Here is a 27404-nt window from a genome sequence, read left to right as displayed (position 1 = left end):
CGTGCTCCAACACATAAGCACACATATTCACATGTGCACATATGCACAGACATGCACATACTCTCATACCCATTTGTTCTAAGAATATACACATCATACACAGATGAACACATTCCATGGATGTGTTACTTGATTTTAAAAGATTGACTTCAGTTATTTTCCCTTTAAATATACTCTGAATTTTTTATGAAACCATCACTTCTGCCTTTACTTCCTTATCTTTAAAAATGGAGGAGGGAGGTCTGACTGGTTAGCTCAGTTGGTTAGAGCACTGCCTTGTAACAGCAAGGTCAAGGGTTTGGGTCTCTATACAAGGAGAAAGACCAATTGCCAAGGAATAATTAATTATCATTTAATCAAGCCCTGGAAACAAAATTTTTTAAATTCATTTTAGATTTGCAGAGAAAATGTTCTATAATTGTACTTTTTTATGATTTTTATTTAGTCAGTACATGGGTAGAGGTTACAGAGAATGTGATCATCATGCTTTATTCATGTTTTCATAAATTTGTAAAAAGACGTTACCTCAGTCTTTCTTCTTGTGCCATTTGTTTTCGAGTTACTTCAATTATGTCTCTAGTAAATACCTGTTACACTCTAACAAAAGAATGTCTAGGCAGAATCCTACTTATTATACGAACCAAGAAAGATACAGGCAAGGACAGAACAAAAAATCAGAATGATGTTAACATACTAGAGTAACAAACCTGATTCAATGAGATAAAATTTAATATGAGTAAATGTGTTGTCCTATAATTTGATTTTTATTTTTTTAAATTTACAGAAATACAAAAGGAAAGAAATATATTCACAGCTGTATACATTACAAAGGCTTAGAAAGTTTAGTTGACCATAAGCTGGATATAAAACCATGTCATATGAGGAATGCTTGAAAGAACTAGGGAGTTTATATAGCCCAGACAAGAAAATACTTAAGATGTGATTGCTGTCTTCCAGTGTTTGAAGGGATGTACTATATATAGAAAATAAAGTAGATTTATTCTTTGAATCACTTTAAGTGGTTTTTAACTTTAAGTATACTTGAGATAAAAAGACTTTTTTGTCCATTAGTGCCATCTGTGAAGGGAATGTGTTGCCTGCCTCATGTAGCAACTCAGAAGCAAGCTTCTGGCCACTGGAAAAGCACAGGCAGGGTTTAGGTGGTGTGGAAGGATTCTTGTAAGGTGCTGAGTGGAAGGCTGAGTTTCTTAGGCTCCTTCCACATACGTGACCTTGGCAGTCCAGGACAGTTTGAGCATCCACTGTCACTAGGGGCCAAGCAGGTTTTAAGAATAACTGAAGCTGTCTGTGTTAAGAGTGATGGGCAACTGGAGAACGTATGTCTCAATATTCAGTTGCAACCCAGGGTTGCCATGCCATAATCTGGACCCAACTTTACCAGGTCTTCCAGTTTTTCAAGTGAAACTGGAAATCTGGATTCTCGAAATGAAATGCTTCACATTTTTAAGTTTGGCAACTGATTCCAAAATTTTTAAAGCATATTTGTGGGCTATCACTTTTTAATCTAGTCTAGAAATTACCCCCAAGAAATTTGCTTTTACTACCTTTCAGTGCATTTTGGGAATTATTGAATACTCTGATCTTTAAATTTTTATTATTAAATATCTTAAATGTATAATTGTATGAAGAATAATTTTAAAACACTCATATAATACCCACACCTTAGTGTCCTGCCATTTTGTAATGGCACGTTCAAGCATATTTCTTACAAGATTCTGAACCTGATACAATAGTGATGTTCATATCACTCCATTTATGAGTTAGAAGCTGATTGAGACACAACATAGAAAAGACTGGACAACTTATCCTTTCAACTTATAAAGCAACAGGTTTTTTTTTTTTTTCTTTGCCTTATTATAGAGAAAGGCCATAAGGAACTGCTGTCACTGCCCAGCCATAATTTTCTAAATGTGTTTTAATTGCTGAATGCAATGATCCTTACAATCCATTAACAAGAGCAAATTAGCAGGGAATATAAATCTCTGCATTTACTAATGTCATTCATAGCTTAGTAGGCATACATTTACTGTGGATGAAGTATCTAAGACAAAAAATAATTTTTTAACAATTATTATTTCAGAAGTCATTAACCAGATCCACAGATTGAAAAAAAAAGAAAAAGAAAAAAAAAAGGAAAAACTCAGCTGAGAAATCTCCCAGTCTTAAACCCATTTTCTTAGTGGAGCTTTCTGAAGCTTTTGCATGGAACCCATCTGCGAGTAATGTATGAATATCAAAGAAGCACTTATCATGTTGCTTTTCCTTTTTTAAAGCAAGGTGGTCTAACTTTGGGATCAGTTTATTACTGGTAATTTGTCAGACCCTCTAACAATCCTTACCCTGCTCCAAAAGAGACTTTCTACAATGATGTAAGAGTTACTTGTATCAGAAACTATCTCACCAGTAGCATTAACCCCCTTTGTGGTCCCAGAGTATCTTAAAGAGTACAGATATCAATTCTCTGAGTATCCAGGGGATCTTTTGATCATGTGGTATGAACCACACAATGAAAGGCAGACAATTATTGGGTCCAAGCCCAGCTTTTAAAAGGGACATATTTACAAAGATTTTATAAGCCCCAACTGTTATAGTTTCCTCCCAATTCTACTTTCTACAGTTCTGTAGTAACCACATCCCAGTAACAAGAGAAGCCTTTATTTCTTTTCTTCTCTCTGATATCCCATGGTCCTTAAGACCCTTTAGATTTTCTGCAGATAACTTCAACATTTTACTTTTCAAGTTTCTAGCTTACCTAAATTTCACTATATTAATCAGGAAGAGAGGGCTCCAATTTTAAGACATTTAAGCACTATCAGCAAGCAACATGCTGTAAAAAGCACAGAGATGTTCTAAAGTAATTATTGGCACCAAAGAATGACTTTTAAAAAGAAAACACACTATGCAACTCTAGGACCATTCAAAGCCATTTGGCCGTGAGGAGGTAACCCTGATTCCCACATAGAAAAAGATTTAAAAGAGCTGTTTCATTGGTGGCCTGGTTTAATAGCATGCTGTGCAAAGTAGACTTATTAATATTCCTTAACAATAAAGAAATCATATAACTCTACAGACTACAGTCAATCTGGCCTCTGCTGTAGATATCTACTTAACACAATGGGAAAAGGATGGAGGGGCCAAGAAAAGGAAATCCATTGTGTTCTTTTATTTAAACAAACAAACAAGCAAAAACTTAAAATGATAAAGAACATGATCCCAGCTATTTCAATTTGACATTCCATCAAGGTTTTTAGAGCGGAAAAAATTGTTTTTTCAGCTTTTAAAAGTTGCTTTTATTTATTTAGGCATTCGACTGGAGAAAAGAAAAAATAAGTTTGGCAGAGTTCTAACTCCGAAAATAAGAATGGGGTCTTAGTTTATGGAATGGAGGGAGGACATAACCATCTGGCAGAAGAGGCTTGATTTAAGATTTAGGTCTTCACCTCCGTAACCTAAACATCAATATGCCAGATACGCCTCTGCACCTCTGACATGTACCTCTGTAACCATCCCCAGAAGGTGGTCACCATCTTTTCCAAGAATGAAAAGTACACAGCTTTTGTTATTTGTTATTACCTGCTGGGAACAAGTCCCAGATTTAAATTGTCAGTCAATTTTCTTTCCTATAACTTCCAAGGTTGTTTCAAGGAGTAGATGAATTAATGATGACTTTCTTTTCCTCCTTTCTCCGTTCTATTTTTTTCAAAATTTTGTACTTCTTAACTATCGGTTGACGCTTGTAAAATCTAATCCTTAAATTACAATTTTCAGGAGAATTTTCTGGGCACGGTTCCCTTTGCATTTGTCTTCATTTCAACTCTGTAAATTGACTTAAGTAGAGTCTTGTGACAATTAAAGTCATTCTTCTTTCCTGCCTAGGAAACCTATAGAAACATGAAGGGCAAACAAAACTTGCTAAAACTAAGGATGGAATTGACAGATATAAATTAGAAACTTAGATCCAGGGAAACACCATGAAAATGTATATGTCACTTCTTCCTGAAAATGAAGAACAAAAGTTAAGTTCGAATAGAAAAATACTGCAAAAATATGCTGATCCAGACTCGGTAATAAGCTTGAATGTTAAAAAGAACTTTATTAGCTTTTAACTCGTATCACACCTTTGGTGCTAATTGAACACCTGTTTTTATTAAAAGAAGCATCTGCAATTTAGAACAGAAAGGTGAACTTTTAAAATATTTTATTTAAAGCTCAATTTTATTAAAAAAAATATTTTCTGGAGTCAAAATATTGGCAAAGGCAGGGTAAAAATGAAAATAAGAAAAATACATTGAGTTTTATTTTTTTCTTTGTTTAATAATCCCCTTCAACACCTTCCCCTGGCCTTTTACATCTTTTTTTTGTTGTTGTTTTCTGGGATTTGAATAAGGGATATTTTAAAAAATATGGACTGACTTCATTAACCTAATATCTTTTTCAATCCCAGTGATGAAAAATGTTGGTAAGTGTATCGGTTAGCTTTGCTGTTTAACAAACCATCCCAAAACTTAGTTAAAACAGCAATCATTTATTTAGCTTATAATTCTGTGGTTTGCTATTTGGGTTATTCTGGTCCCACTTAGGTCCATGCATGTATTTGTGGTCAGCTGACAGTCAGCTAGGAGGCTCAGCACCTGGGGGTTGACTGGCTATTGGCTGCGGCAATGGGAGCAATTGGACCATGTGACTCTTCATTGAGCAGGCTAGCCCAGACTTAAAATGCAGGGCAAGAGATTTCCAAGAAAGAGTAAGCAGAAGTGTGTGAAGTCTCTCATCGGTAGACTCAGAACTAGCTTGCTATCTCTTCCACCACCCACATTTTACAAGCCAAAGCAAGTCACAAGGCCAGCCCAGTTTGAAGAGGTACAGAAACAGACTCTGCTTCTTAATGGGGCTCCTTACAAATGGATCTGCTTCCTGGGAGGAGAAAAATATAGCCAGTTTTGTAAACAGTTTACTATGCAAAGCATTAGTCACTAACAAAAGTCTTAAGTCTAATATAAAATATTAATATAAATATAATATAAATGGTTATATAAAATGGTTAGGGCCCAAAGGTTACATGTCCTTACACCCATAATTTCCAGATAATTTTTGAAAATCCTTGGTGAATTTTATTACAAGGAAAGTAACTTGGTTCACATCAGAATGATAACATTTTATCAAGGCAAGGGAAAATGAAAGAATTAGGAGAGTCCTTGACTTCATTCCTGCCACACCCTTTGCATGACTGATGGAAAAGAAGAGGGCACTTTAGGAAACAACTTGGAGAAGAGTCCCTGTGACTTGGGCCTGAAGTCATGAAGGAAGAAGCAGAGGCCTCTGTGTATTTGGGGGGCCAGTGACAGCAGAGAAATTGTGAAAGAGAAACTGATAAGTGGAAGCCACAAAGACAGACTGGCCACCAAGGTATGTTGGCACCAGATATTCTTTACAAGATGATTTTGAGACTCAGAATCTGAAATTATGACACTGGTGAAAATGGATTGGTAAAAATCAAGTGAAGTATTACAACCAAATGAAGATGGATAGTATGTTTTGTTTTAAATACTTTCAGTTCATACATGTTTTGGTCTTTAGTCCTTTTGTTGAAAAGGTTGAGACATTTTTATATTTCTAGCTTTAAATAGAACTTTTCAAATGGGCTTTTATTTATCTATTTATTTTAATCATTTACCAGCTTCTTGTAATGCTTCCAAAACAATCTATGTAAGATATAAGGCTGACATAGCCATTTTCTCCATCAGCTGATATTAACTGAGCACTACGTTGTGCCAGGTATATTTCTAAGAGCAGGGGCCATAAGAGAGACCAGTACTAAGAGCTTGCTGTTGTGGTGCTCACATTGCAGAAGGAGGAGACAAACATGAAACAAACAAGTACATAAATCAGATGGTGAGAGGAGCTATGGAGAATAATAAAGCAGGGTTAGGAAGACAAGGAGTAAGCAGAGGAAGAGGATGGGGGAAGGTGTTTATATGAAGTGGTCTGGGAAGGTGTGTCTGATTATAGACCCTGAAGACATTGGGCGAGTGGGTCTTGACGATGTACCAGGTAAGAGTGTTGGAGGCAGAGGAAACCATATCCCAAAGTCCCCAAGTCTGGAGCATGCTTGGCACGTTTGGGAAACTGTAAATATCTGTGACACTACAGCAAAGAAAGTAGGGAGGAGTGTGGTGGGAGATGAGGTTGGAGCGCTTTTTGGGGATGTGGATGGAGCTGACTGCATAAAAGACCGCATGAAACAGGGTGACAGTTCACAGAGTCAGCTACACATAATACTTACCCCGGGAGCTTTGAAAAAATGCTTGGGCCGAATCTCTAACTCTGTTTTAGTTGGTTTGGGTTGAAGCCTGATCCAGTCTTTATAAAACACGACTAGGATAAATCTATGTACATAAATTTATGTTATGCCTTAGGAAAGCATGGCTCTGACTTGAGCAAGATGGAAAACCACTGGAGGATTTTGCTCAGAAGGATGACATGGCCAGATCACCCTGGCATCTGCCTCTCCTTTACCTATATTCCCTTATGTCCCTCAAGATCATGCCAGAATATAAGCTTGAGATCCTGCCTTATCCTCTTAGGGGAAAGAGTGGAGAATGTGGTCCCGAGAAGGATCTCTGGGCATCTCACCTGTCCTGCCTCTGCCACGGTCTCTGTGTAAATGTCAAGGATGTAACAGATGGGAAGGAGGAAGACTCCTAGGGACAAGAGCCTCTCCTGTTCTCTTCTAAGATGGGTTGGAAACAAAGCTCCCGCCTCTTTCAGTTTCTCTCCAGCCATCAGGGGCAATCCCTAGGCGTCCCTCCCAACATTGCCCTGCAGTTTAAGCATTTACAAATTGACTGTGAGACCTACTAAGCACGTATGTCACTTCTGCTGGCCCCTCTGTTGAAAAAATTGCACATGTGTAATATGTGTGAACCAGGGCCCCAAACTCGTGCAGACATGCTCTGATAGCCGAGAGAAAGATATGCCAATAAACATTATAACCCTGTTTTCTAAAGTGCATTTTCTTCCTTTGGAGTAACATTATAATGTAGTTGTTCAGAATGAGAACTCTAATGTAGTTGTTCAGAGTGAAACTGGGTAACTTGTGTCGTAGTTCTAACACTTACTAGCTGAGTGCTTTATCTTTTGTGTCCTTCAGATAATGGTGTCAAACTCATAAGGCTGTTGTCAGATTGAATGAGTGGATACTTATGAAGTGCTTAGAAAAGTGCATGACACATATTTAGTGCCAAATAAATCCTAGATATTAATGTATTGATAGTTTTCTTCTTGATTTAATCACCACACGAATGGATCTCTCTTTAATTATATCAACAGCATAGGAGACTTTCATATATGTAATGTGTCTTTCGGTAGCATTTTAGGCAGGTTCTTCTCTGTTTAATTGCTGAAAACATAAAGACGGTACATACTAAGAAGTGGACCAAATTTCAATTGAGAAAGAAAGGCAATCTGAAAACAGTTTTAGAATACAAACGATCCATTTTATATAATTGCTGTGCAAACACAATTATTGGCAAAACTCTCTAATTCCTTGCCTTCACATAGATAAAGAGAACAGCAGCTTCTTTCAGATAAGCTGAGGCTGGGAATGCAAAGAATTAAGAAGCGGACAACAAATGTTTTCAACATATTTATCTAGAGAACCATCTGAAGTGCCTGCTTTGACAATTAATATGAAAATCTGAGATTTTATTCTAGCCTCTCAAACTCCTGCTCTTGCCCAGGTTACTAGATTTAGTGGATGAAGATGGGGAAGGACGACAAGGTGTCAGGTGACACAGTTTTATCCTCACAGGAAAGGGACTGTGACCCTAACCCTAATGATAACCCAAAGAAATGTAAGTTTTCTTTGGTCATACATTATTTCTCTAACTTTCTCTACCCATATGAATTTCTCATCTTTATTTTACAGGAGTTAGAAAGCTGTTAAAAACTTGCTGGAATATGAAAAGTTATTGAAAATTTAAATGTGATTCTTAAAGTTACTAGTAGTCCTGGAGGCACCTTAAAGGCAATGCACCTTTATTCAAGGGGAAACCTTTTTATCAGAGTTTTATTTGAGTTTAACACTCCCACTTGATTGATATTTAAATAATAGTAAACTGGAAAATGCCTCTTAGGAAAGAATGCCCTAGTTTCAGCTTTTCTCCTATATTAATTTATAGTTCTCATAGTAACATTGCACACAGGATAAAGTCTAAATTTCTCAGCTCCACCAGCTGTACTCAGTCTTTTCAGTGTCTCCTACCCCATCTCTACAGTGATCCTACCTCCATTACTTCTTTTCAGAAGTCAGTGCATCTATAAGGCACACTCATTCCTCCATATCTTTCCTTCTGCTGTTTGCTCAGTTTTATTTCTATAGAAATTTTGCACATCCTTCAAACATCAGCCCTCTTGGGTGATTTTCTCTTATTCCCCAGGTCTGGAATCATAGCTTCTTTCTTTGCTTTCTCAGTCCTTTCTCTGTTCTTAATTTATTGCCTTTAGTTAATTCTGCCTGCTGTTTTAGTTAATTGCATCCTTTTTATCATTATAAACAGTTAGCTCTTTGGGTAGAGAGTAAAATATTTCCTAGTCATATTTGTTTACCATACAATACCATACACACACACACACACACACACACACACACACACACACACACACACACACACACACGCCAAAAACTCAACAGATCTGTAGAATGAATGAAACACAGAGACCATAAAACATTTTCAAAACCAAAATATACTATACTTTCCCTCGTAACCCTTGCATGTCATTTCTTTATCTAATGGCCATTTGGACCGCCACCTCTGTATCTTTGTATGTCTTCTATGACATTCTAATTATGATTCTCCTTGCTTAAAACCCTTCAGTCCTCCCAACTGAGCTTAGAACAACAATTTGATCTGAGTGAGATAAAATCCAAACTTTATTCAATGACCTTCAACATCTGACTTTTGCCACCAGCAAATCTCATGTCTCTCCTCTTTTCACACTTGTTACACTCATTACTGAATTTCTGTGTGTCCCAGAAAAGGTTTTTCTACATGGAATGCTTTGTTCTTCCCTTTCCCTCCTCTCCATCTTCCACTGGCTGACTACTCATCCACCAGATTTGAAATAAGACATTACTTCATTCTAGAAATCATCCCTAGCTACCCACACCATAACCAGCTCCAGACTGGATTAAGCCTTTCTCTTCTGTGATCTAATAGATAATAGCTAGCATCAAAAAGACTTGGGTCAAGGTCTGAATCTGCCACTTACCAATTAGTAACTTTAGATCAGCGCAAAATTTAACGTGTATCAGAATCACCTAGAGAGCTTATTAAATCCTCGATCACTTGGCCCCATCTTCAGATCTGGAATCGCAGCTTCTGATTCAGTGGATCTGGAATGGGTATTGAGAATTTGCATTTCTAACAACTTTCCAGGTGACACTGATGATACCGTTCTGAGGATGACACTTTTAAAATCACTGCTTTAGATAATTTACTTATCCACCTCTATTTATCTGCCTCTCTTAAGCTTTAATTTCAGTGTCTGCAAAGTGAGACTAAAAGAGGTGCTTTAAAAATTGGTTGAGATAATATCTGTAAAGCGTCTGACATGAATTAGTGCTTAGTTGATGTCAGTTAATATTGTGTCTACATTTTCATTGCTTTCATCACACTGTATTGAGCTGCAGACCGAGCAGACCATGCCAGGTAAACTGGGAACCCCATAAAGAACATAGACTATGTTGGTTTTATTATTGTTGTGTCACAGGTACCTTACGAAGTACATTAGTAGGCACTAAATAAACATACAGTGGAATGAATTAAAAATAAAAGCATTTAATAGATGTTTAATAAAATGAGTTTAGTGCTTCTTATAGGTAGCCCCTATATAAAAAGTTTGTTTCCCTAATTCAGCTCACTGTATTCGTGGGGCTGTTTTTGCTGATCAGTTCCTAAATCATTTTTGGTTATGGTGAGTCAGTCCCCACAGCTTTCTTCTCTACAAAGATTATACAAGCAACGTAAAAGAACTTCTTTCTGTAAAAAAACTAGAAACGAATATCCACGCGGACTACTCATTTGTCTCCGTAGGTTCAATTTCATCCTGAATGAAAACAGTTGCAGCAATGTATTCCCTGCCTTCTGTGCCTGAACATATGCCTTCATTTAACACTGGATATGGGTTAAAAATTAACATGAGAAGAATTTAATTTTCAGTTCTTGCAAATCCATGAAGCCTCCTCTTTTGAGAGGCTTTTTCTACTTTTACTATCAGTCTATACTCCCATCATTTTTGACCTAGAACCTCATCTTTTATATTCATTCATTGATGGGGCAAATTTTTCACCATCTGTCACATGGCAAGCATTATTCTCATGGTGATGATACTACACTAAGACAAAATCTCTGCTTCATAAAACCAAAAGCATGTCATTCACCAACTTGTACTATAGTTGTTTGCTTCCCTGTCTCCCATGCTAAATTTGAGCCTCCTGATGGTAGGTGCAGTATCTAATTGAACTTTGGGTCTCCAACTCAGTGTCTGGTATATGACAGATATTGTACATATGGATAATTATTACTGACACACAGAGAACCTTCTTATACTGGTGTAAAAATTGGAACTGAGCACCAGGGATCATATACTGCTGGTCCATGAAACAATTTGGTACTAGTCGTGTACTCTTTGACTTACAAAGTGTTATTTGTTTGCATTTTAATTAGGACTAACCAATAAAAAATGAGAGATTTTACATAACAATATAGATTTCCAGCTTCTCTTGAAAAAGCCAACATTCCTGTATTGCACCAATGAGCTGAAGCTACTCCCAGTCCACCTGCTCCTTGAGATGGAGCGTCCCTCTTCATTTCACTGCAGCCCCTACCAGTCCCTGTTGTATTACATGGGTGAGAGAGTGGGGGGGGATGCGTGTGTATGTGGGGGGGTGTTTGTTTGCATGGATGTGTGGTGAGAGAAGAATGAAATTCTTCAAACCTACACAAATACACTGAAAGTTTGACTTTACAAGCTTATAGGAACCTAACACCAACAGGGAAAATAGTAACTTATTCCTTTTTTTTTTTTTTAGTGATGTGGAATGCTAACAAGCATTTGTTTTTATTTGAAATATATATCATATTGAGTCATCAGTCTAAATTTTGCCTGAGTTGTTTTTCTGCATTTTGACAATAGGTTTCCTGTATTTCTCAAATTAATTAGATAATTGCCAGCTACATTCTACTGTGGTGTGACTCCCAATCCAAAGTAAAAATATATCTAAATCTATCTCATTTGGGTTTTTTTCCTGTATGAGTATTGAGCTAATTCTTTTTATTTGCCTTGGTTTTATCATATATGATTAAGGCACTTAAAAACATAAAATCAAATTTAAATTATAGCTCACCAAACTAAATATATTCATGCTTTATTTCAGTTATCCTTAAAAAGAAGAGGAAGCAAAGATTTGCCAAAATCTGAAAAAAAGGCTCAACAGACTCCCACAGAGGTATGTGGAAATAAAATTTCAACTACTACATCAAGCACCTCTAAATGCATAAAATAATAAGCTACGTTTATAAATGGACATAATGGCCACATAGACTGCTGTGAAACAAAGTCAAATTATGCATATCAATTATGTAGCTGTAGATACAGGTAGTACAAAGTATGCAGTGTATTTGCTTATAAAGCCAGCACTAACATCCCTATTATAATTGCTTTTACATTGTAAGCACACAGCAAAATGTCATTAGTGCTTTATGTGCTGCTATATCTGAGAACTGTACCCATGATACTAATCTTGTTCTTTCATAATTAATAAGGTCAATAGAATGGCTGTTCCTATAGTATCAGGGGAGAATAAAGAAAGGAATGTTATAGGAAGGGATGACGGAATGAAGAGAAAACATCATGGTGTCTTTAGAGAGCTTTAGAATGAAGTAATTCTCTATATCAGTGATTGGGGAAGCAAAGGAAAGGAAACAAAGGAATAAAAATAAAACTTAAAAGATGTACTCAACATGGGCTTGTTAAGAACAGCCACAGTAAAGACTAACTCTGCTCCAGGGTGAGTGGAAGGTGCCGATTATTTTAACGAAGAGATTTTAAGACAGGAGGGGAAATTTGGGGTACAGAAATGACAGTATGGCTCTCCAAAAACAGTTGGCTAGATATTGACTTCTAAACATAAGTTGGGATCTAAGCTACTATAGTATATATATATTTTTTAAAAATTACAATGTGCTTTCTCATTAGATAACTGTAAAGCAATATTTAAATATTCAAAATTTGAAAAAGTTGGCCTCAATTATTTTCTTAAAGCATAACATATTAAGTGTATATTATTTTCTCTTTTCCTCTCTTTCCTTGTTCTGTTTTTGATTAATTTTTCTCCTGGTAGTTGCACAAAAACATTTACAGCCTCAGCATTTCTACAATACCAGAGATTCTCATACCAAGAGCATAATACATTTTTTGTACCTTTCTTCCCATTCCTTTAATAAGTACAAATATGCTCTGTCACTACAGCTTTGCCACTGTGTCTGTGCCATAAATTTAGCCACCTAATTCTAAATATCTTATTGTGGATCATTTTATGTGTTGCCATGAATCCTTTTCCCCACCTTGTTTAGAGAGGAGATGATATTTGCTCTCTGTTCTAAAATCATAAGACAGCTTTAATCAGCAGTGTACTTTTTAAAAATCCGTGTTTGTCCTATTCTTACTTCCTATATTAAAGTTTATTTATTCTTTTCAACAATATTCTCTAATGCAAGAATTCTTTCTAAACTGTTCCTGGTTCTATGGACTCCCATCCCATGTGCATGGAGGCACCTTTCTGCAGAAGCCATCCACAGCTTTTCTCAGTTTCTCAGTGGGACCGGGGACCTTGCAAAAGTCACAATGCCCTGCTATCCACCAGTTTTTACTTCATGGGCACAAACTTCCTGGGAAATTTATAAGTAAAGTGTTGTGTCATTTGAAGTCCCTGCTGTCATTTCCAACACATTTATTTTTAGAGGTTATGACCTGTCACTTTTCATAAATCCACCCTAGGAGATTCATTGGGACTGTCTCCAATAGGAGATCTCAATTATAAAGTGGTCTGTTCTTATAAAATTTTATAAAGTTATAAAATGGTTCCGTTGCTCAGTCAAGATCCACATACTTCTATTACTGTAAGCATCCCATTCTACTGTAGTTCTTGTTTACGTATTTATCTCTTCTACTTAGCCAGGGCATTTTGTGGACAGGGGCCATCTTATTCAGCTTTGAATTGTCTGCATCTATTGTTTGGCCTTCTGTGTGTGTTCACTACACGCTATTGAATACTCCCATGTACCCCTTTTCTAGAGTGAACCACATGAAATTGCCAACATGCTATTGACACTGACCTACAGATATGGCAATTTCATATGATCCAACCTACTGTTATTTGTGTAGCTTTGCATTTTATTTTGTTAATGTGTTTCAGCTTCTTTGATCTATTATTTACATGTTCCTCCAGCGTCACAGTTACTTTATGTACTGAGAAATAGTATTGCATAGCAATCAAGAACAGTGGCTTTAGGGCCAGGTTGCCTAGGTTGAAATCTCTGGCACATACCAGCTCTATGATCTTAGACATTACTCATTCTATCTGGCCTCTATTTCTTCATCAATAAAATGGGGATCATAATAGAGAGTTGTTGTATAGATTAAATGAGTTAATATATGTTATTGATTAGAGTGCAATTTAGCTTCTAGTTGTGGCTCTTTATGCCAAAGCCAGGCTCAGCTCACTTCTTACTGGCCCTTCCTCATATGTCATTTGTATCTTCTTACAAGGGAGTCTTTAACATGCACAAAAATAAGGAACAACTTGCTTCACACTTCAGAACGTTTTAATTTTTCTTGCCTACCATTCACTGTGGAAAATAGAGGCAAACATTTACTGCTCAGTTTCTCTAAACTGGGCACTTTCCATAAATCTCTTATTTTTTTTCAGCAATTATATATAGTATTTCCATGCCCAGTTCTAAATGCAGCCTACAGTAGTTGGGTTACTAGATGAGGATGCAGGCATATTGGCATGCAGGGTTCTAAAAAGCTTGGCATTGCAGCAACTAGCACACTTCGTGTCTTGAAAAGATTTATTTTTAAATAAATAAGATCACCATGCCCATCATCCTCTTGATACAGCTCCTTACCTCATAATGAATTTGTTACATGCAATCTATGTCCAAATTTTAAAATAATTTTTCTGTTTTTGTTCCTTTGGGCAGGACAGCTTACACACGCACAAACCAGATATTCTTCTCTTTTTTATTTTCTTAACATAGCCCAGTGAAGTGTTATTCTGCTCCAGTCTGTGGCTTGTATCACACCCACTGCTGTTTTGGTTAGATTTAAACTGCAGCATATGCCAACATTTTTTGGTACTAGCAAATAAACGTACAGTCAAGCACTTCCACCATACATGTAGCCCTACCTAGCCCCCCTGTCTCATCTGCTCTTACGCCAATAAAGCCTATGTAAAAGTATATTTGATATTGGTAGTTCCCTTTCTATTCAAACATGGTTTCTAATTATTGGCCTACATGACCTTAGACTGCCTGTTACAAACATGTGACCATTTCTCATCTGTCTCCCTTTCTTTTCTTCTCCCCTTTAGTTGCCTCTGTAACCACTGCAGTAGCTTCAGTGACACCTCTCTGCATCTCATTCTCATGTCCCCAGCTCCAGTCCTGAGCTCTCTCCAGGTCTTAAGGTTAATCATGGACCAGATATTCCACTTGCCTGCTGACAGTTGTTTCCACTCAGTATCCCTCCACTGCTACACCTCAAAGACAGCATTTTGAAAACTTAAAGCCATCTTCTTTATATAAAACCTGCCCCTCTTTGTTCATTTTCTATCCCCGTTATTGGCAGTACAATCCAGCCAGACACCTAAGCTCAAAACTTCAGGGTTATCTTTGATTTCTCTGCTGATGTGATTTTAAACAGGTCTTGGTTGTCCTTGGTCTCATCCTCACTGAGTTAGTGTGAGGGTCTCAACACATAGTCTCCTGCAGGGCAGCTTCTCTCTTCCCTTGTGAAATGGATTCTCGCATTAGAGCTTTCTGTGACATACCGCTTCCCCTCCTCTCTGCATGCTGCTGAGGTTCTCTCTTCTCTTCTTGCTGTGCTTCTCTCTTCTCTTCTAAACCTCTTCTAGAGGAAAGTGTACAAGCCAACACATTTGATCTCTTTCATTTTACCCCATTGCCCTCTTTTTCTTCTTTTGTGCTTCTTTTCTAGAGGCCACATGGGCAGTGGTAGGAATGTGAGTTCTGGAATGAGCCTGAATTCAGATTGTGCACTGTCACTTGGTAACATGTGCTCTGCCATGTTCATAAACCTCTCATCTGTAAAGGGGAGATAGTATTACCTATCTTGAAGAGCTGATGTGAGGAGTTGGTATAAGGAATGTGATGTTCAGGCTCTGCACACCCAGCAGCTCTCAACCCTTCCTATTCCCATTAGTAGATGGGGAGCGATCTGTGCCCTGTTCTCCATCTCTTCCATCTCAAAGGCGCTGGGCCATATTTACTGAGCATCTCTGAGAGGCTCATTACTCTCCTCACCTTTCCTGCCAGTGGTTGCTGCTGCTTTACCAAAATATATCTTTAACACAGGTGACTCTGAGTGCTGGGTAAGGAAGGCATTTTTATTCCCGTTTTTAAAATAAGGAAACCATAGTCCACAGAAGTTATATGATTGGCCCAAAGTGCATGCTTAAAAGAGAATTTGGGGAGATTGTCCTTGGGAAATATGTCCTTGAACATAATTATTAAGCTCTCAGAGAAAGGGTAGATTTCCATTTCTCCTTTGCACTTTTCAGTTTAGTTAATTAGGCTTGGAAGGTTGTCATAAGAATGTGTGAGAGGAACTTCCACAGATTCTCCTCTGTTATCCTTTCACCAGGCAGAACCAACTCTATCCATTTCAGACTGATGGGAGTACATCCTATTTTAAAAGTAATCCAGATGGAATATCTACCACTTCTCCTTGGATGGACCATTCCAGTGTCAAACTTTCCCTACGTAAAGGCCTTTAAAATGATTTTCCTTTGAATAAAGTCAGATGGCAGATTATTTTCTGGAGACAGCATAGTGATTATAATAAGCCTGAGTCTTAGTTTCAGGCAGAACTGAATTCAAATTTCATCTTTGTCCTTTGCCATGTATTAGCTGTGTTACCTTGAACAAGTCACTGAACATCTTTAAACCAGGAACTTTAATATCTATTCATGTTTACTCTGACTATTAGATTAGGCCATATGTGTAAAGAACTTTATAGCATCCGGTTCAGAGTAAGTGCTCAATAAATAACAGTGAGTGCATATTAATCTTGTGTTCCTTGCAGTGAATAGGTTTGATATTTATTACAGTTAGGGAAATTCAAAACATGTAAAAAATCAAAACAAATAAAAGGAATATTGTTGAAATGACCACTAAACAGTTGTGTGCAGTTACAACATGTAATAATCTCTGCATAATGATGATCACAATTTTTCTCTTTTCATATTTCTTTCCTGAAAGTTTTTTATTTCCAGCATGTAATATTGCCCTAATCTTTAACTTGCCAAAGAATTCACATGACTAGCCAAAGAATACACAACATCTACTTCTCTGTGTCATTAAATCGTGATTATGAGACAAAGAGATTATTTTTGCAGGTGTCCTTTTTTGGTTGTTTTCTTGATTTACATAAAAACGATCTCTTCCTTTTCCTTCTTTTCCCCAAATGAGGAGGACAATGAAGATCTGAAATGCCAGCTGCAGTTCGTTAAGGAAGAGGCCGCTTTGATGAGAAAGAAAATGGCTAAGATTGATAAAGAAAAGGACAGATTCGAACACGAGCTCCAGAAGTACCGATCCTTTTATGGGGATCTGGACAGTCCTTTGCCCAAAGGAGAAGCCGGGGGGCCTCCCAGCACCAGGGAGGCCGAGCTCAAGCTACGGCTGAGGCTGGTGGAGGAAGAAGCCAACATCCTGGGCAGGAAAATCGTCGAACTGGAGGTGGAGAACCGAGGCCTGAAGGCGGAACTGGACGACCTGAGGGGCGATGACTTCAATGGCTCGGCCAACCCCCTCATGAGGGAGCAGAGCGAGTCCCTGTCGGAGCTGCGGCAGCACCTGCAGCTGGTGGAGGACGAGACCGAGCTGCTGCGGAGGAACGTGGCCGACCTGGAGGAGCAGAACAAGCGCATCACGGCCGAGCTCAACAAGTACAAGTACAAATCGGGCAGCCACGACAGCGCGCGGCACCACGACAGCGCCAAGACCGAGGCCCTGCAGGAGGAGCTGAAGGCCGCGCGCCTGCAGATCAACGAGCTCAGCGGCAAGGTCATGCAGCTGCAGTACGAGAACCGCGTGCTCATGTCCAACATGCAGCGCTACGACCTGGCCTCGCACCTCGGCATCCGCGGCAGCCCCCGCGACAGCGACGCCGAAAGCGACGCGGGCAAGAAGGAGAGCGACGACGACTCGCGGCCGCCGCACCGCAAGCGCGAAGGGCCCATCGGCGGCGAGAGCGACTCGGAGGAGGTGCGCAACATCCGCTGCCTCACGCCCACCCGCTCCTTCTACCCGGCGCCCGGGCCCTGGCCCAAGAGCTTCTCCGACCGGCAGCAGATGAAGGACATCCGCTCGGAGGCCGAGCGCCTGGGCAAGACCATCGACCGGCTGATCGCCGACACGAGCACCATCATCACCGAGGCGCGCATCTACGTGGCCAACGGGGACCTTTTCGCGCTCATGGACGAGGAGGACGACGGCAGCCGCATCCGGGAGCACGAGCTGCTCTACCGCATCAACGCGCAGATGAAGGCTTTCCGCAAGGAGCTGCAGACCTTCATCGACCGCCTCGAGGTGCCCAAGTCCGCGGACGACCGCGGTGCCGAGGAGCCCATATCCGTGAGTCAGGTACAGTTCTGCCTAGTGCGAGCCGCGGCGACGGCGAGGCTGGCCCGCGGAGCTGCGGTCCCGGCGGGGCGTGTCTGCGCCCCGGCCTCCACGCCCCGCGTTCGGGAAGTCTCAGCTCAGAGCCCCGCTGGGCTAGGAAGCGCCTGTTCCCTCCCCTGTCCGTCGAGCCCGAGGTGTTTGTAACCCAGTCGCGTAGCAACTAGTTCCCCTCTGTTTTGTTTAAACTGGACATTTACCACCGCCACCCTCGGTTTTTGCATAAAGATGAAAGGATTTTTAAGATCCGTTAGTGTTTTAGAGGGTCAACGTTTGTAAATATTACTCTAACAGATCGAGCTGCGAGAAGGTCCTGCATAGGAATCATCAAATGGTGATTTGCAGTTTTAGAGCCACGGTCCAAGTTGAGTTTAAGGTTTTAGGGCTGGCCCTTTAACCCAGTTAGTTAGAGAGGCGTGTTTTCAACAAAGGTCAAGGGTTAGGTTAGTATGCCCCTAAGGGTCAGCAGCAAAAAAGAAAAAAAAAAAAGGGATTCAAAAAAATTGCTACATAAGATCGATGGACAACTGCTGATAGAACATGGTCTTGTGTCTAGAGCCCCACAAAAAGGAACAACTGGAACCTCCCCTTTGCCCTAAGTCGCAGTAACATGATCATTATTTCTTGAGAAAAACCACTGTCAGTTCTATAGTGCAGAATCTCAGGAATGGGGAAGGAGCTTTAAGGCAACACAAATTCAGAGAAACAGTAATAATGATTCCAGAACAGGGAAAACCAGCGTTTTTTCCTCCATCCTGATTTGTAGAGGCACACCGGATGAATTGGACTGAGCTGCTTTGGCCAGGTATGGTGGCCACTTAAAGACCAATGCATTTTGTCAGAGTTAACAACATAAAAGATAATTTATGAAACAAAACAGGCAGTGCTGTCCCTTGGGACAAGCCTGGTGTCCTGTATCCATTGGAGAGCCCACGGAAGTACAACAGCATGCATGGCTTCTAGACACGCGAGACATTTATGTTTAAAAATCAGTTTATATACAGAAGCATGATATTAGATTAACTGCCTGTTGGTCACAACTAGAAAAATTGCAACTCTATCGCGTATTTATCTTGCATGTTGCTCTGCTTTGCTATAAAAAAGTTTCATGATAAAACTTGTTAGATTTTGAAATGTTGAAGCTTACTTTTTTTTTTCTGTTTATTATGTCAGATAATTGGTTTTTAGTTTCCTGGTTGCAGACTTTTTAATACCGTGAGCATGAGGTTTTCTAGTTATACCCACAGGGTAAAAAACAGAAATCAAAGTGAGAGAAAGCACTGTGCTTAATAGGCTTTCAGATTTGTAAATATAGCTTCAAGGAGGGTTCTTCTTTATCTTAAGTTGAATGAATACTTAGATTAGTTGATATGAATTTAAATTTTAAAAATTATTATTAATTAATTCTTCTCTTTGTCTTTACATTTACCTTCCCAGATGTTCCAGCCTATCATTTTACTTATTCTCATTCTTGTATTATTTTCATCACTTTCTTACACAACAATATTTAAACTTGTCTTCCTTTTTACACTGTTTTTTGTACTGTAAATCTTTCATCGTTTACCATTCATTGTAGTATTTTCAGTTTGTTTATTTTGTTCACCCTTCAAGACAAGAAGTAAAAGAAGTATAATTTCTGTAGTAACCAATGCTATAAAAACACTGAAGACTGCCTATTTCTTTAAAAAGACACAACTCATCTTACCACTACCAAATTTAATAAGAAGCCCAAGCACTAAACTATTTCAGGTAAGGAAGTAAATGTGGCCTTTTTTTCTTTTCTTTTCTTTTTTTTTTTTTTTTTTGGTATAAATCATTTAAATTTTTGCTTCCTTTTTTAACATCTTGATTTGTACTCTTCTTGATAAATAATTGGCATATTGATTGTAAAAACTCTCTCATAATTATTTCTCAGTAGTTAACTATCATGATAATTCAAAAGCTGGACATTCACCAATTCATCACATTTCCCAAAATTACATAGATTTATAAAGTACCTTTGCTAGGATGAATCAGACATGGTAATTTTGACATCCAATAAAAATGAAAACTATAGTGAATAGATGAAATTAGGTAATGTGTTGCAGTGCTGATGTGTTATGTCTACAGAGATGTGTTTGGAAGTATGAGAGTAGATTAGGCTGGTTCATCGAGAAAGGAATTATCCCCGTGCAACCGTAGGAGACCAGCTTCCCACCAAACCCGCCATTTCTGCTTTTACTTATTATGCTTGGAACCATATATTGCTAATTGTGCTTGTTGCCCACAGTCCTCTCCTCTATAATAGATTGCTACATAGAACTGCCTCCAGAGCAGGAAATATGCTAGAAAACATGGTATGTGAAATATTTCAAGTAAGGAAAAAAGTACATTATCTAGAATTTCATTAAATCACAGTCCAAGGCCAGAAGCATAGTTCCAGTATGAGTTGCTCTCAAGTCATAAACTTACTTTGGTGAACCAGAGTATCCTGCTTTCTCCTTATACCTAAAGTGGCCTGGATAGACTACATTTATGCAAATGCCCTATTCTGTCCATGTCATTGATAGTTTAGCCAGTGGAGAGCAGTGCCACCCAAGACTCAGAAATCCTAGCACTGGTTGAAGTCACATACTTGTAAATATTCACAGGGTGGTTGGTGGATGTGAAAATCTATGGTAAAGTGAAGTGTCCTCAGCCTCAGCGAATAATAATAATATGTGGGAAAGCTTTGCTTTGCCACAAAAGTTGGTACTGGTAACGGCCTTTTAAATTCCAGTAGTTTAACGTGCAAAGGATTACGATTTATTTATAGCTTCACACCCCCCCACCCCCATACACTTCCCTTTGAATTTTAGTTAAAAAACAAAACAAAACTCCATGGTAATCAAAAAATTCAATTTAAAAATCACTGCTCTTACTCTCCATAGCGTCTGTTTTGGTTTTGGGTTTTTTGTTTGTTTGTTTGTCGGGGGGAAGGACAAATCTGTAGTGAGGAGTGGTAAACTAATCCACTAGTCAATGTGTACTTCTGGCTTTTCACCTTAGAGATTCAACGGGCTAGGTAGAACTGCATGACAAAAAGGAATGAAATGAGACAAATGCTATGTTTAATTAATTAATTAATTAATTATTATTATTATTATCATTCAAGTGTTTACTTTTTAAAAAATTTCATCTCAGGAATAGCAACCACTTTAAAAACCAAAACCAAAGTCTGTTAGATTCTTGATTTTTTGGTGACTGGACAGATCTGAACCCATGACCTTGGGGTCATAAGACTGTGCTCTAACCAACTGAGCTAACTGGCCAGCCCAGATTCTTGATAAGTCTCTAGGCCACTATCTCAAAGAAACTGAAAGTAAATGTTTGAAGGCAAAAATTTATCCAAAATGTTTATTGCCTTTGGAGCCAGATACATCCAGTCAAGCAGAAGTTCTCAGCTATCGACCAAGCATCTGGAAGTGTGTAGAAGTGTTGCAGGTTGTCACAATGGCTGGGAAGCTCTCTGGCATTTAGAGGGAAGGGGTCAGAACTTCAAGCTCCCTGAAATCCACATCACAAATCATGGTCCTGCCCAAATTGCTGATACTGTCTCCGTGGAGAAACATGGTATGCAGTGTTCACTACAGAAGCATCATGCATACTCACTATGTTGTGTGGCTGTAAGAAAGTGGCTTTGGGATTTTAGCTTCTTTATCATAAGAGGAATCAAGAACTAAGTATCTAAATCGGTAGTTCTCAACCCTAGCTGCACATCAGAATTCCTGGGATGTCTTCAGTATGTCTACCCCATACTAGTTGGAACTGAATGTTTGACCTAGGCATTTGTATTTTTAAAGATTCTCTAGAACCACTGCTTTAGATATTTAAATTATCTGTAATTCTATATAGCCCCAATAAAAGTTACAATAATTCTATATAGCCCCATATATATTGTAAAGGTTACAATAGACTCTATGGGATAACACTGGTGGTGGTGTTAGAAAACTCTTTTCATTAATACAGTTTCTCAAAATAAGCAAAATCAGAAAAGACAAGTGGAAATAACACGTCACAGGAAGGAGAACAAAGATGAATTGTGTGTGTGTTTGTTTCTGTGCAGGGTTGCACACACACCCAGAAATATGGGCAAACTGAACTGAAGCCTCCAGATGATCCCCCGATGTTCTAACATGCTATTATAAAAAAGTCCCTAGGCATTCTTAGATGGAATGACACCATAAATATACGCAGGGTTGGTACAAATACCTCAGTGATAACTTATAACCTGAATAGAGAGAAGTGTCTGGGTTACCCAAAATACCAAACTCATCTTTCGATCTCATTTTAGAGACCATGGTCATCCTGGGTATTATCTTAGTCTGTTTTGTGTTGCTATAACAGAATACTTGAGACTGGGTAATTTATAAAGAAAAAAGATTTGTTTGGCTCACTGTTCTGGGGCAGTTGCATTTGGGAGGGCCTCAGGCTGTTTCAACTCAGGGTCTAAAGCAGAAGGGGAGCCTGTGTGTGCATAGAAATCACATGCCAAGTGAGAAAGCAAGAGAGAAGGAGGGGAGGTGCCGGGCTCTTTTTAACAACCAGCTCTCTGGGGAACTAACAGAGGGAAAACTCACTCACCCCAGGGAAGACATTAATTTATTCATGAGGAATATGCTCCCATGACCCAAACACTTCCCAACACTGCCACGTTAGGGATCAAATTTCAACATGAGCTTTGGTAGGGACAAACCATACCTGAACCATAGCAGGAATTAATCTTATCTATAAACTCCTAAGGCATTGATTTTATAGAAGAATTTCATGAGAATCTTGATCTCCATCTAGGCCTTCCATATATAGAACTCCCATAAGATATTGGGGAGAGGAAAATAGGCTGAAACAGGACTGACTTGACTGTTGCTCACAGATTCTGAGGGATTTGGGATCATTGACAGCTCCTCTAAAGTTAGTGAGGCAATTTACTATACAGTTGAATTCCAGAGAGGCTCTTCCTAGCTCTGCCCCACCCACTGCACAGCCAGCTCCCCACTCGGCCTGTGTATACTCACACACCTCTTTCACAGTGTACTGAATAATGAGAAATGCATTAAGGCTCAGGGCGTCCAGACCTACCTCTATCTCACGGGCTATGATGGGGGGAGGTGTTCTCAGCAAACTACCAGCAGTCATAAAGTAACCTTTTCTGTGGGCACCCAGCATCTAGGGTGCATCTCTCTTTTATACCACAGAACTAGACTTGGGAAGAGGAATTAACAAAGATGGTGCCCGAGACCTCAGAAAGAGAGTCCCAGCATCTCCTTCCTCCGCTTTAATCCTGCAGTTTGCATTATTCTTGTTTTATTTTGCCAGTTCTGAAAGAGGAATATGCAGACTTCTTTGTTCACCAAGACAGCAAAGTCCCCTACTTTTTGAGACAAGGGATCTTCTCTTTGCACCTTTGAAGCTGTGCTATTTAAACATCACACTAAAAATAAAGTCAAAAAAGCAAACTTTATTGTAGAAAATTCTCTTGCGTGTACATTCTTGGCCATAGGAAGGAGAGTCTTTGTTAATTTGCCTAGATTTAAGAAAAACAGGAATTCAGTTGGCTATTTTTAAGCATAACTGACTCAAACTCATAAAATAAAGAAAAATCAAGTGCTCAGCCTGGAATGTGTATTGGCCTGCATTCCCCAATTTTCACTTCAATTCGTGTGGTGGAGTGGGTAATGGTTATTTAATCAGCTGCCAGTGATGTTTGGAATGTCAATTTGGTAGCTCAGCCGTAACTCCAAGTATTTGTGCAGTGTTTGTAGCTACATTCTCATTGAACTACAACCCCGTTTCATCTGGTAGAGTCACGCTTTGCTTGGGTCAGTTGCCCTGATTGAATGTAGAGGTTGAAGAGAAAATGGTGGAGGACAGTATCAGAAAATAAGAAAAGTTGACTGTTTATTAAACTGCTGGGATTTGGTACAGTTTAAAAACAGCATGCATGAAGATACAACTGCTTAAATCCTAGTTATAAACCAAGTAGGTCTAATGAAAGATAATTTTGATTCTATGTTATAATTTTGATCTGGTTTTGGATAGGTTAAGTGATTGTGTACATTGTTTGATGAAACTGACATTTCAAAGTAGATTCTGATATTCACAGCAGCCTACTTGTGGAATTTGAGGGAAACTCATACAAACTAAGCATGCTTTATGGCCTGGACATATCAGGAAAACCTTTGTAATTATAGTAATTAATGTGGTAAACATCTTAAATGATTCTAAACAGTTGGGAGAGGGGGAAGTAGTGGTGTCTGTGTTTCATGTTAGCCATTCTGAAAGTGTGTGCAAAATCATAGCATCTCTAAAGGTCCTTTCCATGTAGCTTAATAAATACATTTTCATCCTTGCCTTCTCTGCTTAAAGGTGTATTTACTCACTGTCAGTTCTAAGTTGTGGCTGTCTTAGTGAAGTTTTGGGTGATTTTTAGACAATTCCAGGAAAAACTTTTTAAGTACTGTTGCAATCCATTTGATCAAGAATAAGAGCAGCGTATATAACACTTGCCTCTTTAGAAATAAGGAGAAACCTCAGAAATCTCCACTCTGCACTGCCCACTGTTAAGCCAGGATGTGTTTGTCCTAAAGAGCCCCATCTTATATCTCAGATGTTTATGTTTAATAAACTTAAGCCTATTGACATTTCCTGATTATTCAATTTTATTGTTACAATTATAAAAGGTTTTTTTAGTTCATGGTTGTATATGTTTTCCTGTAGCTATTTTTCAAAATAGGGCACCACTAAAACCCAATATCTGAAAATAAAATTCCTAGCTTTTATGAATTCCTAAAACTTATATGATGTAAGAATATATAATCAGTGTTTTTAGTAATAATTCAGCCTTTTCAAAAATGTTTATATAATTTTATTGATATATACTTTAGAATTTTTTTTTTAATGTTGCTAACCCAAATTCCTGGGTATTTCAAACTCAGATCATAACATTTTGCCTATGCTTTGATTATTTTTCTCTTAAATTATCAGTATAATTTTAGATATGTTAAGTAAATAATTTATCATGGTTTTTATCATGTATCAAAATAAATATTAAATAAACAATACAGTGGAGCATTTCCCTAATTTAAAAATTAGAATCTTTCAGAAAAGATTAGAACACGCACTCATTTATCAAAGAAGTGCCAAACCACCCTGAAATATTCAGGAATGGTGTGATTTCTTGCCTATTTGAAGAGCTTTAATATCCTGCATACTCCAGAGATGGAGCCCTGGAAAAAAAAATAATTGATTCTGGAAAAGTGTGCTTTACATGTTTATTTTCTGTAGTCTCTTCTGAATATTTTGAGTTGAGCTACTTTTATAATCTGTGTTAACAAACAAGATGCAGAAGTGGTTATCAAAGGCTGGGAAACGACATCGCTCCTTTCTGATGTTGTCCGAATAATGTACCTTTAAAGTCAGCTCTTTAAGTTCATGTCAAAAGTACCTGCCTTAACCTCTCTTTGCAATTGAACATTAAGACAGTGTGAGGGGCAGACACAAACTCATCAGTTTACCCACTTGTTTCGAATGGGTAAGGGAAGATAATTTAAGAGCTTAAAAACAAATAAACAAACAAACAAAACCTTCTACAATCTTATTTCTTAAAGTTGTAAAACTCAGTTTAGTTGGCAGTTGATAATTGCCTCCTCTTTTTCATGAACATGGACAATTTTTCCACTTTTTATGTCATTCCTTTAGTACAGATAAAATAGTTAGACTTTTTAAATAGAACATCCTATGTATTGGCCAAGATCAGTTATTTAGAACTTCAGGGGGAGGGTTTCAACATGGCAAGTTACCAAAATTATTCCTAGGTGACTGCTAGGAATCTGAGCACCTTGATCGGAAAGGGAATGTGTATCTGCTGAGGCTCTGGGGCCACTGCATGGAGGGTCTTAGCATTACTCTAACATGCTTAGATTTCATCTAGTGGAAAATGCCACAATGAAACAGCCAGGAGGAGGTAGGTGAAGGAAAGTGTGGATCCCTCACCCTTGGACTTTGTAAATCTTGGGGTGAGAAAACTCTCCAGAAGGAGAAACTCAAGGCTCTGGTCATACTCCTCACTTTAGAGGAAATGTAATTAATTCAGAAGTAGCTATTTGTTTGAAGTTACTGACATTTGCAAAAAGTAAGTAGATTCAAAGAAGTAAGGTGGATTCAAAATAGTTGGATAACAGAGTGAGATTATAAGAAGCTTATTGTGCGAAAGATATCAATAGCATTGACAACAACAGAATATAGTGTAAAGGCCAGGCACAGATGCTTTTTGGTATATATTAAATACCTACTGCTTCTTTCCTGCACTTGAATATCTTTCTCCCTACAAGAAACCACCATTTCACAACTCTCTGTTCCTATCCCCTTTTCCTTTATAGATTTTCAAATGTTCATGGGGAAACCACCCATCAATGTATTGTGTTCAAAGGCTCCTGTGGACTTACTAAGGGACCTCGGCCATAGAGAATGAGTCTGGCTGGCTCCACTAAAGTCTTCTGATTAGAGTGAGCCTGGAGGCAACACTGAAGTTGCCATTGGGCTTCTCTACCTGTATGTACCCTCACCTCTAGATCCTTTACCATAAGCCATCTCACATTATAATTTGACATTTCTTTTCACCTGAGACTGAGTGCTTAAAATCTAGCACCTGCTCATGCAATTTCCCTTTCAGATCTTCCCTCTACTTCCCCACTCCATGCCCCATGAATGAAACAGGTAACTTTCCCAACCTCTATTCAAAGCTTACTAGTTTCTTCCCATCATTTTTATGTGCTGGCTGTTGTTTTCTGTGCCAATGTGTGACTAGCAAGTAATTGATTCCTCTATCAGTGGCATTTTAATAGACAATTACTGGAAATATAATGCTATCACCCAGTAGTGATAAATCTAACGTTTCCGGTAGAAGATATAAGTGGGCTAGTCACTACCTGAGGGAGTATGGATTAATTTCTGTGTCCTTCAAATCATACTCACTAAATGGCCTCTCTTAGCCACGCTTTACTGCTGGAACTTCCTAGCAGAGAAAAGTGACTCAGGGTGTCCCTCTTGTGGTGGACCAGCCTTTCCAGGGCTCTTTTCCGGCCCCTGAGTAAGAGGTAGCTCTAGAACAGTCTCTTTATTATTTCAATTTTATTCTCATCATAATCAACATCTCCCAAGTCAAGAATCTGTAAATAATATAATAAGATGCTAAACGCAAATTTGAAAAATCTAAGCAAGGTCTGTCTCTAGTTTTAAAGAGCCCACATTTCTCAAATATGTTATTGTTTTGTTCAGAATTTGGACCAATGCTTTAAAAGAACAGATAGTTCAAAACTGTTTCTTTTGAATATTTCTGTCATCTGGAAATTCCTGTACATAAGCCCCATGACGGATCTA

At 38.6% G+C, this 27404-nt stretch overlaps 1 protein-coding gene across 1 annotated transcript in view; it reads left to right on the top strand.

The window, feature by feature from the left end:
• MTCL3 (MTCL family member 3) overlaps positions 1-19556 on the top strand; it is a 39073-nt gene extending 19517 nt beyond the window's left edge. Inside the window, exons 4-6 of the mRNA XM_063097709.1 lie at positions 11459-11530; positions 16797-17972; positions 19446-19556. Coding sequence (XP_062953779.1) covers positions 11459-11530; positions 16797-17972; positions 19446-19556 — 1359 coding nt within the window. The remainder of the gene's footprint in view (positions 1-11458; positions 11531-16796; positions 17973-19445) is intronic.
• The last annotated feature ends 7848 nt before the right edge of the window (positions 19557-27404 follow it).

This window comes from Cynocephalus volans, chromosome 5 (assembly GCF_027409185.1).
Source record: "Cynocephalus volans isolate mCynVol1 chromosome 5, mCynVol1.pri, whole genome shotgun sequence".
Lineage (NCBI taxonomy): Eukaryota > Metazoa > Chordata > Mammalia > Dermoptera > Cynocephalidae > Cynocephalus > Cynocephalus volans.
The sequence above is the reverse complement of the archived record's forward strand: the minus strand, read 5'-3'. Positions and strand labels throughout refer to the sequence as shown.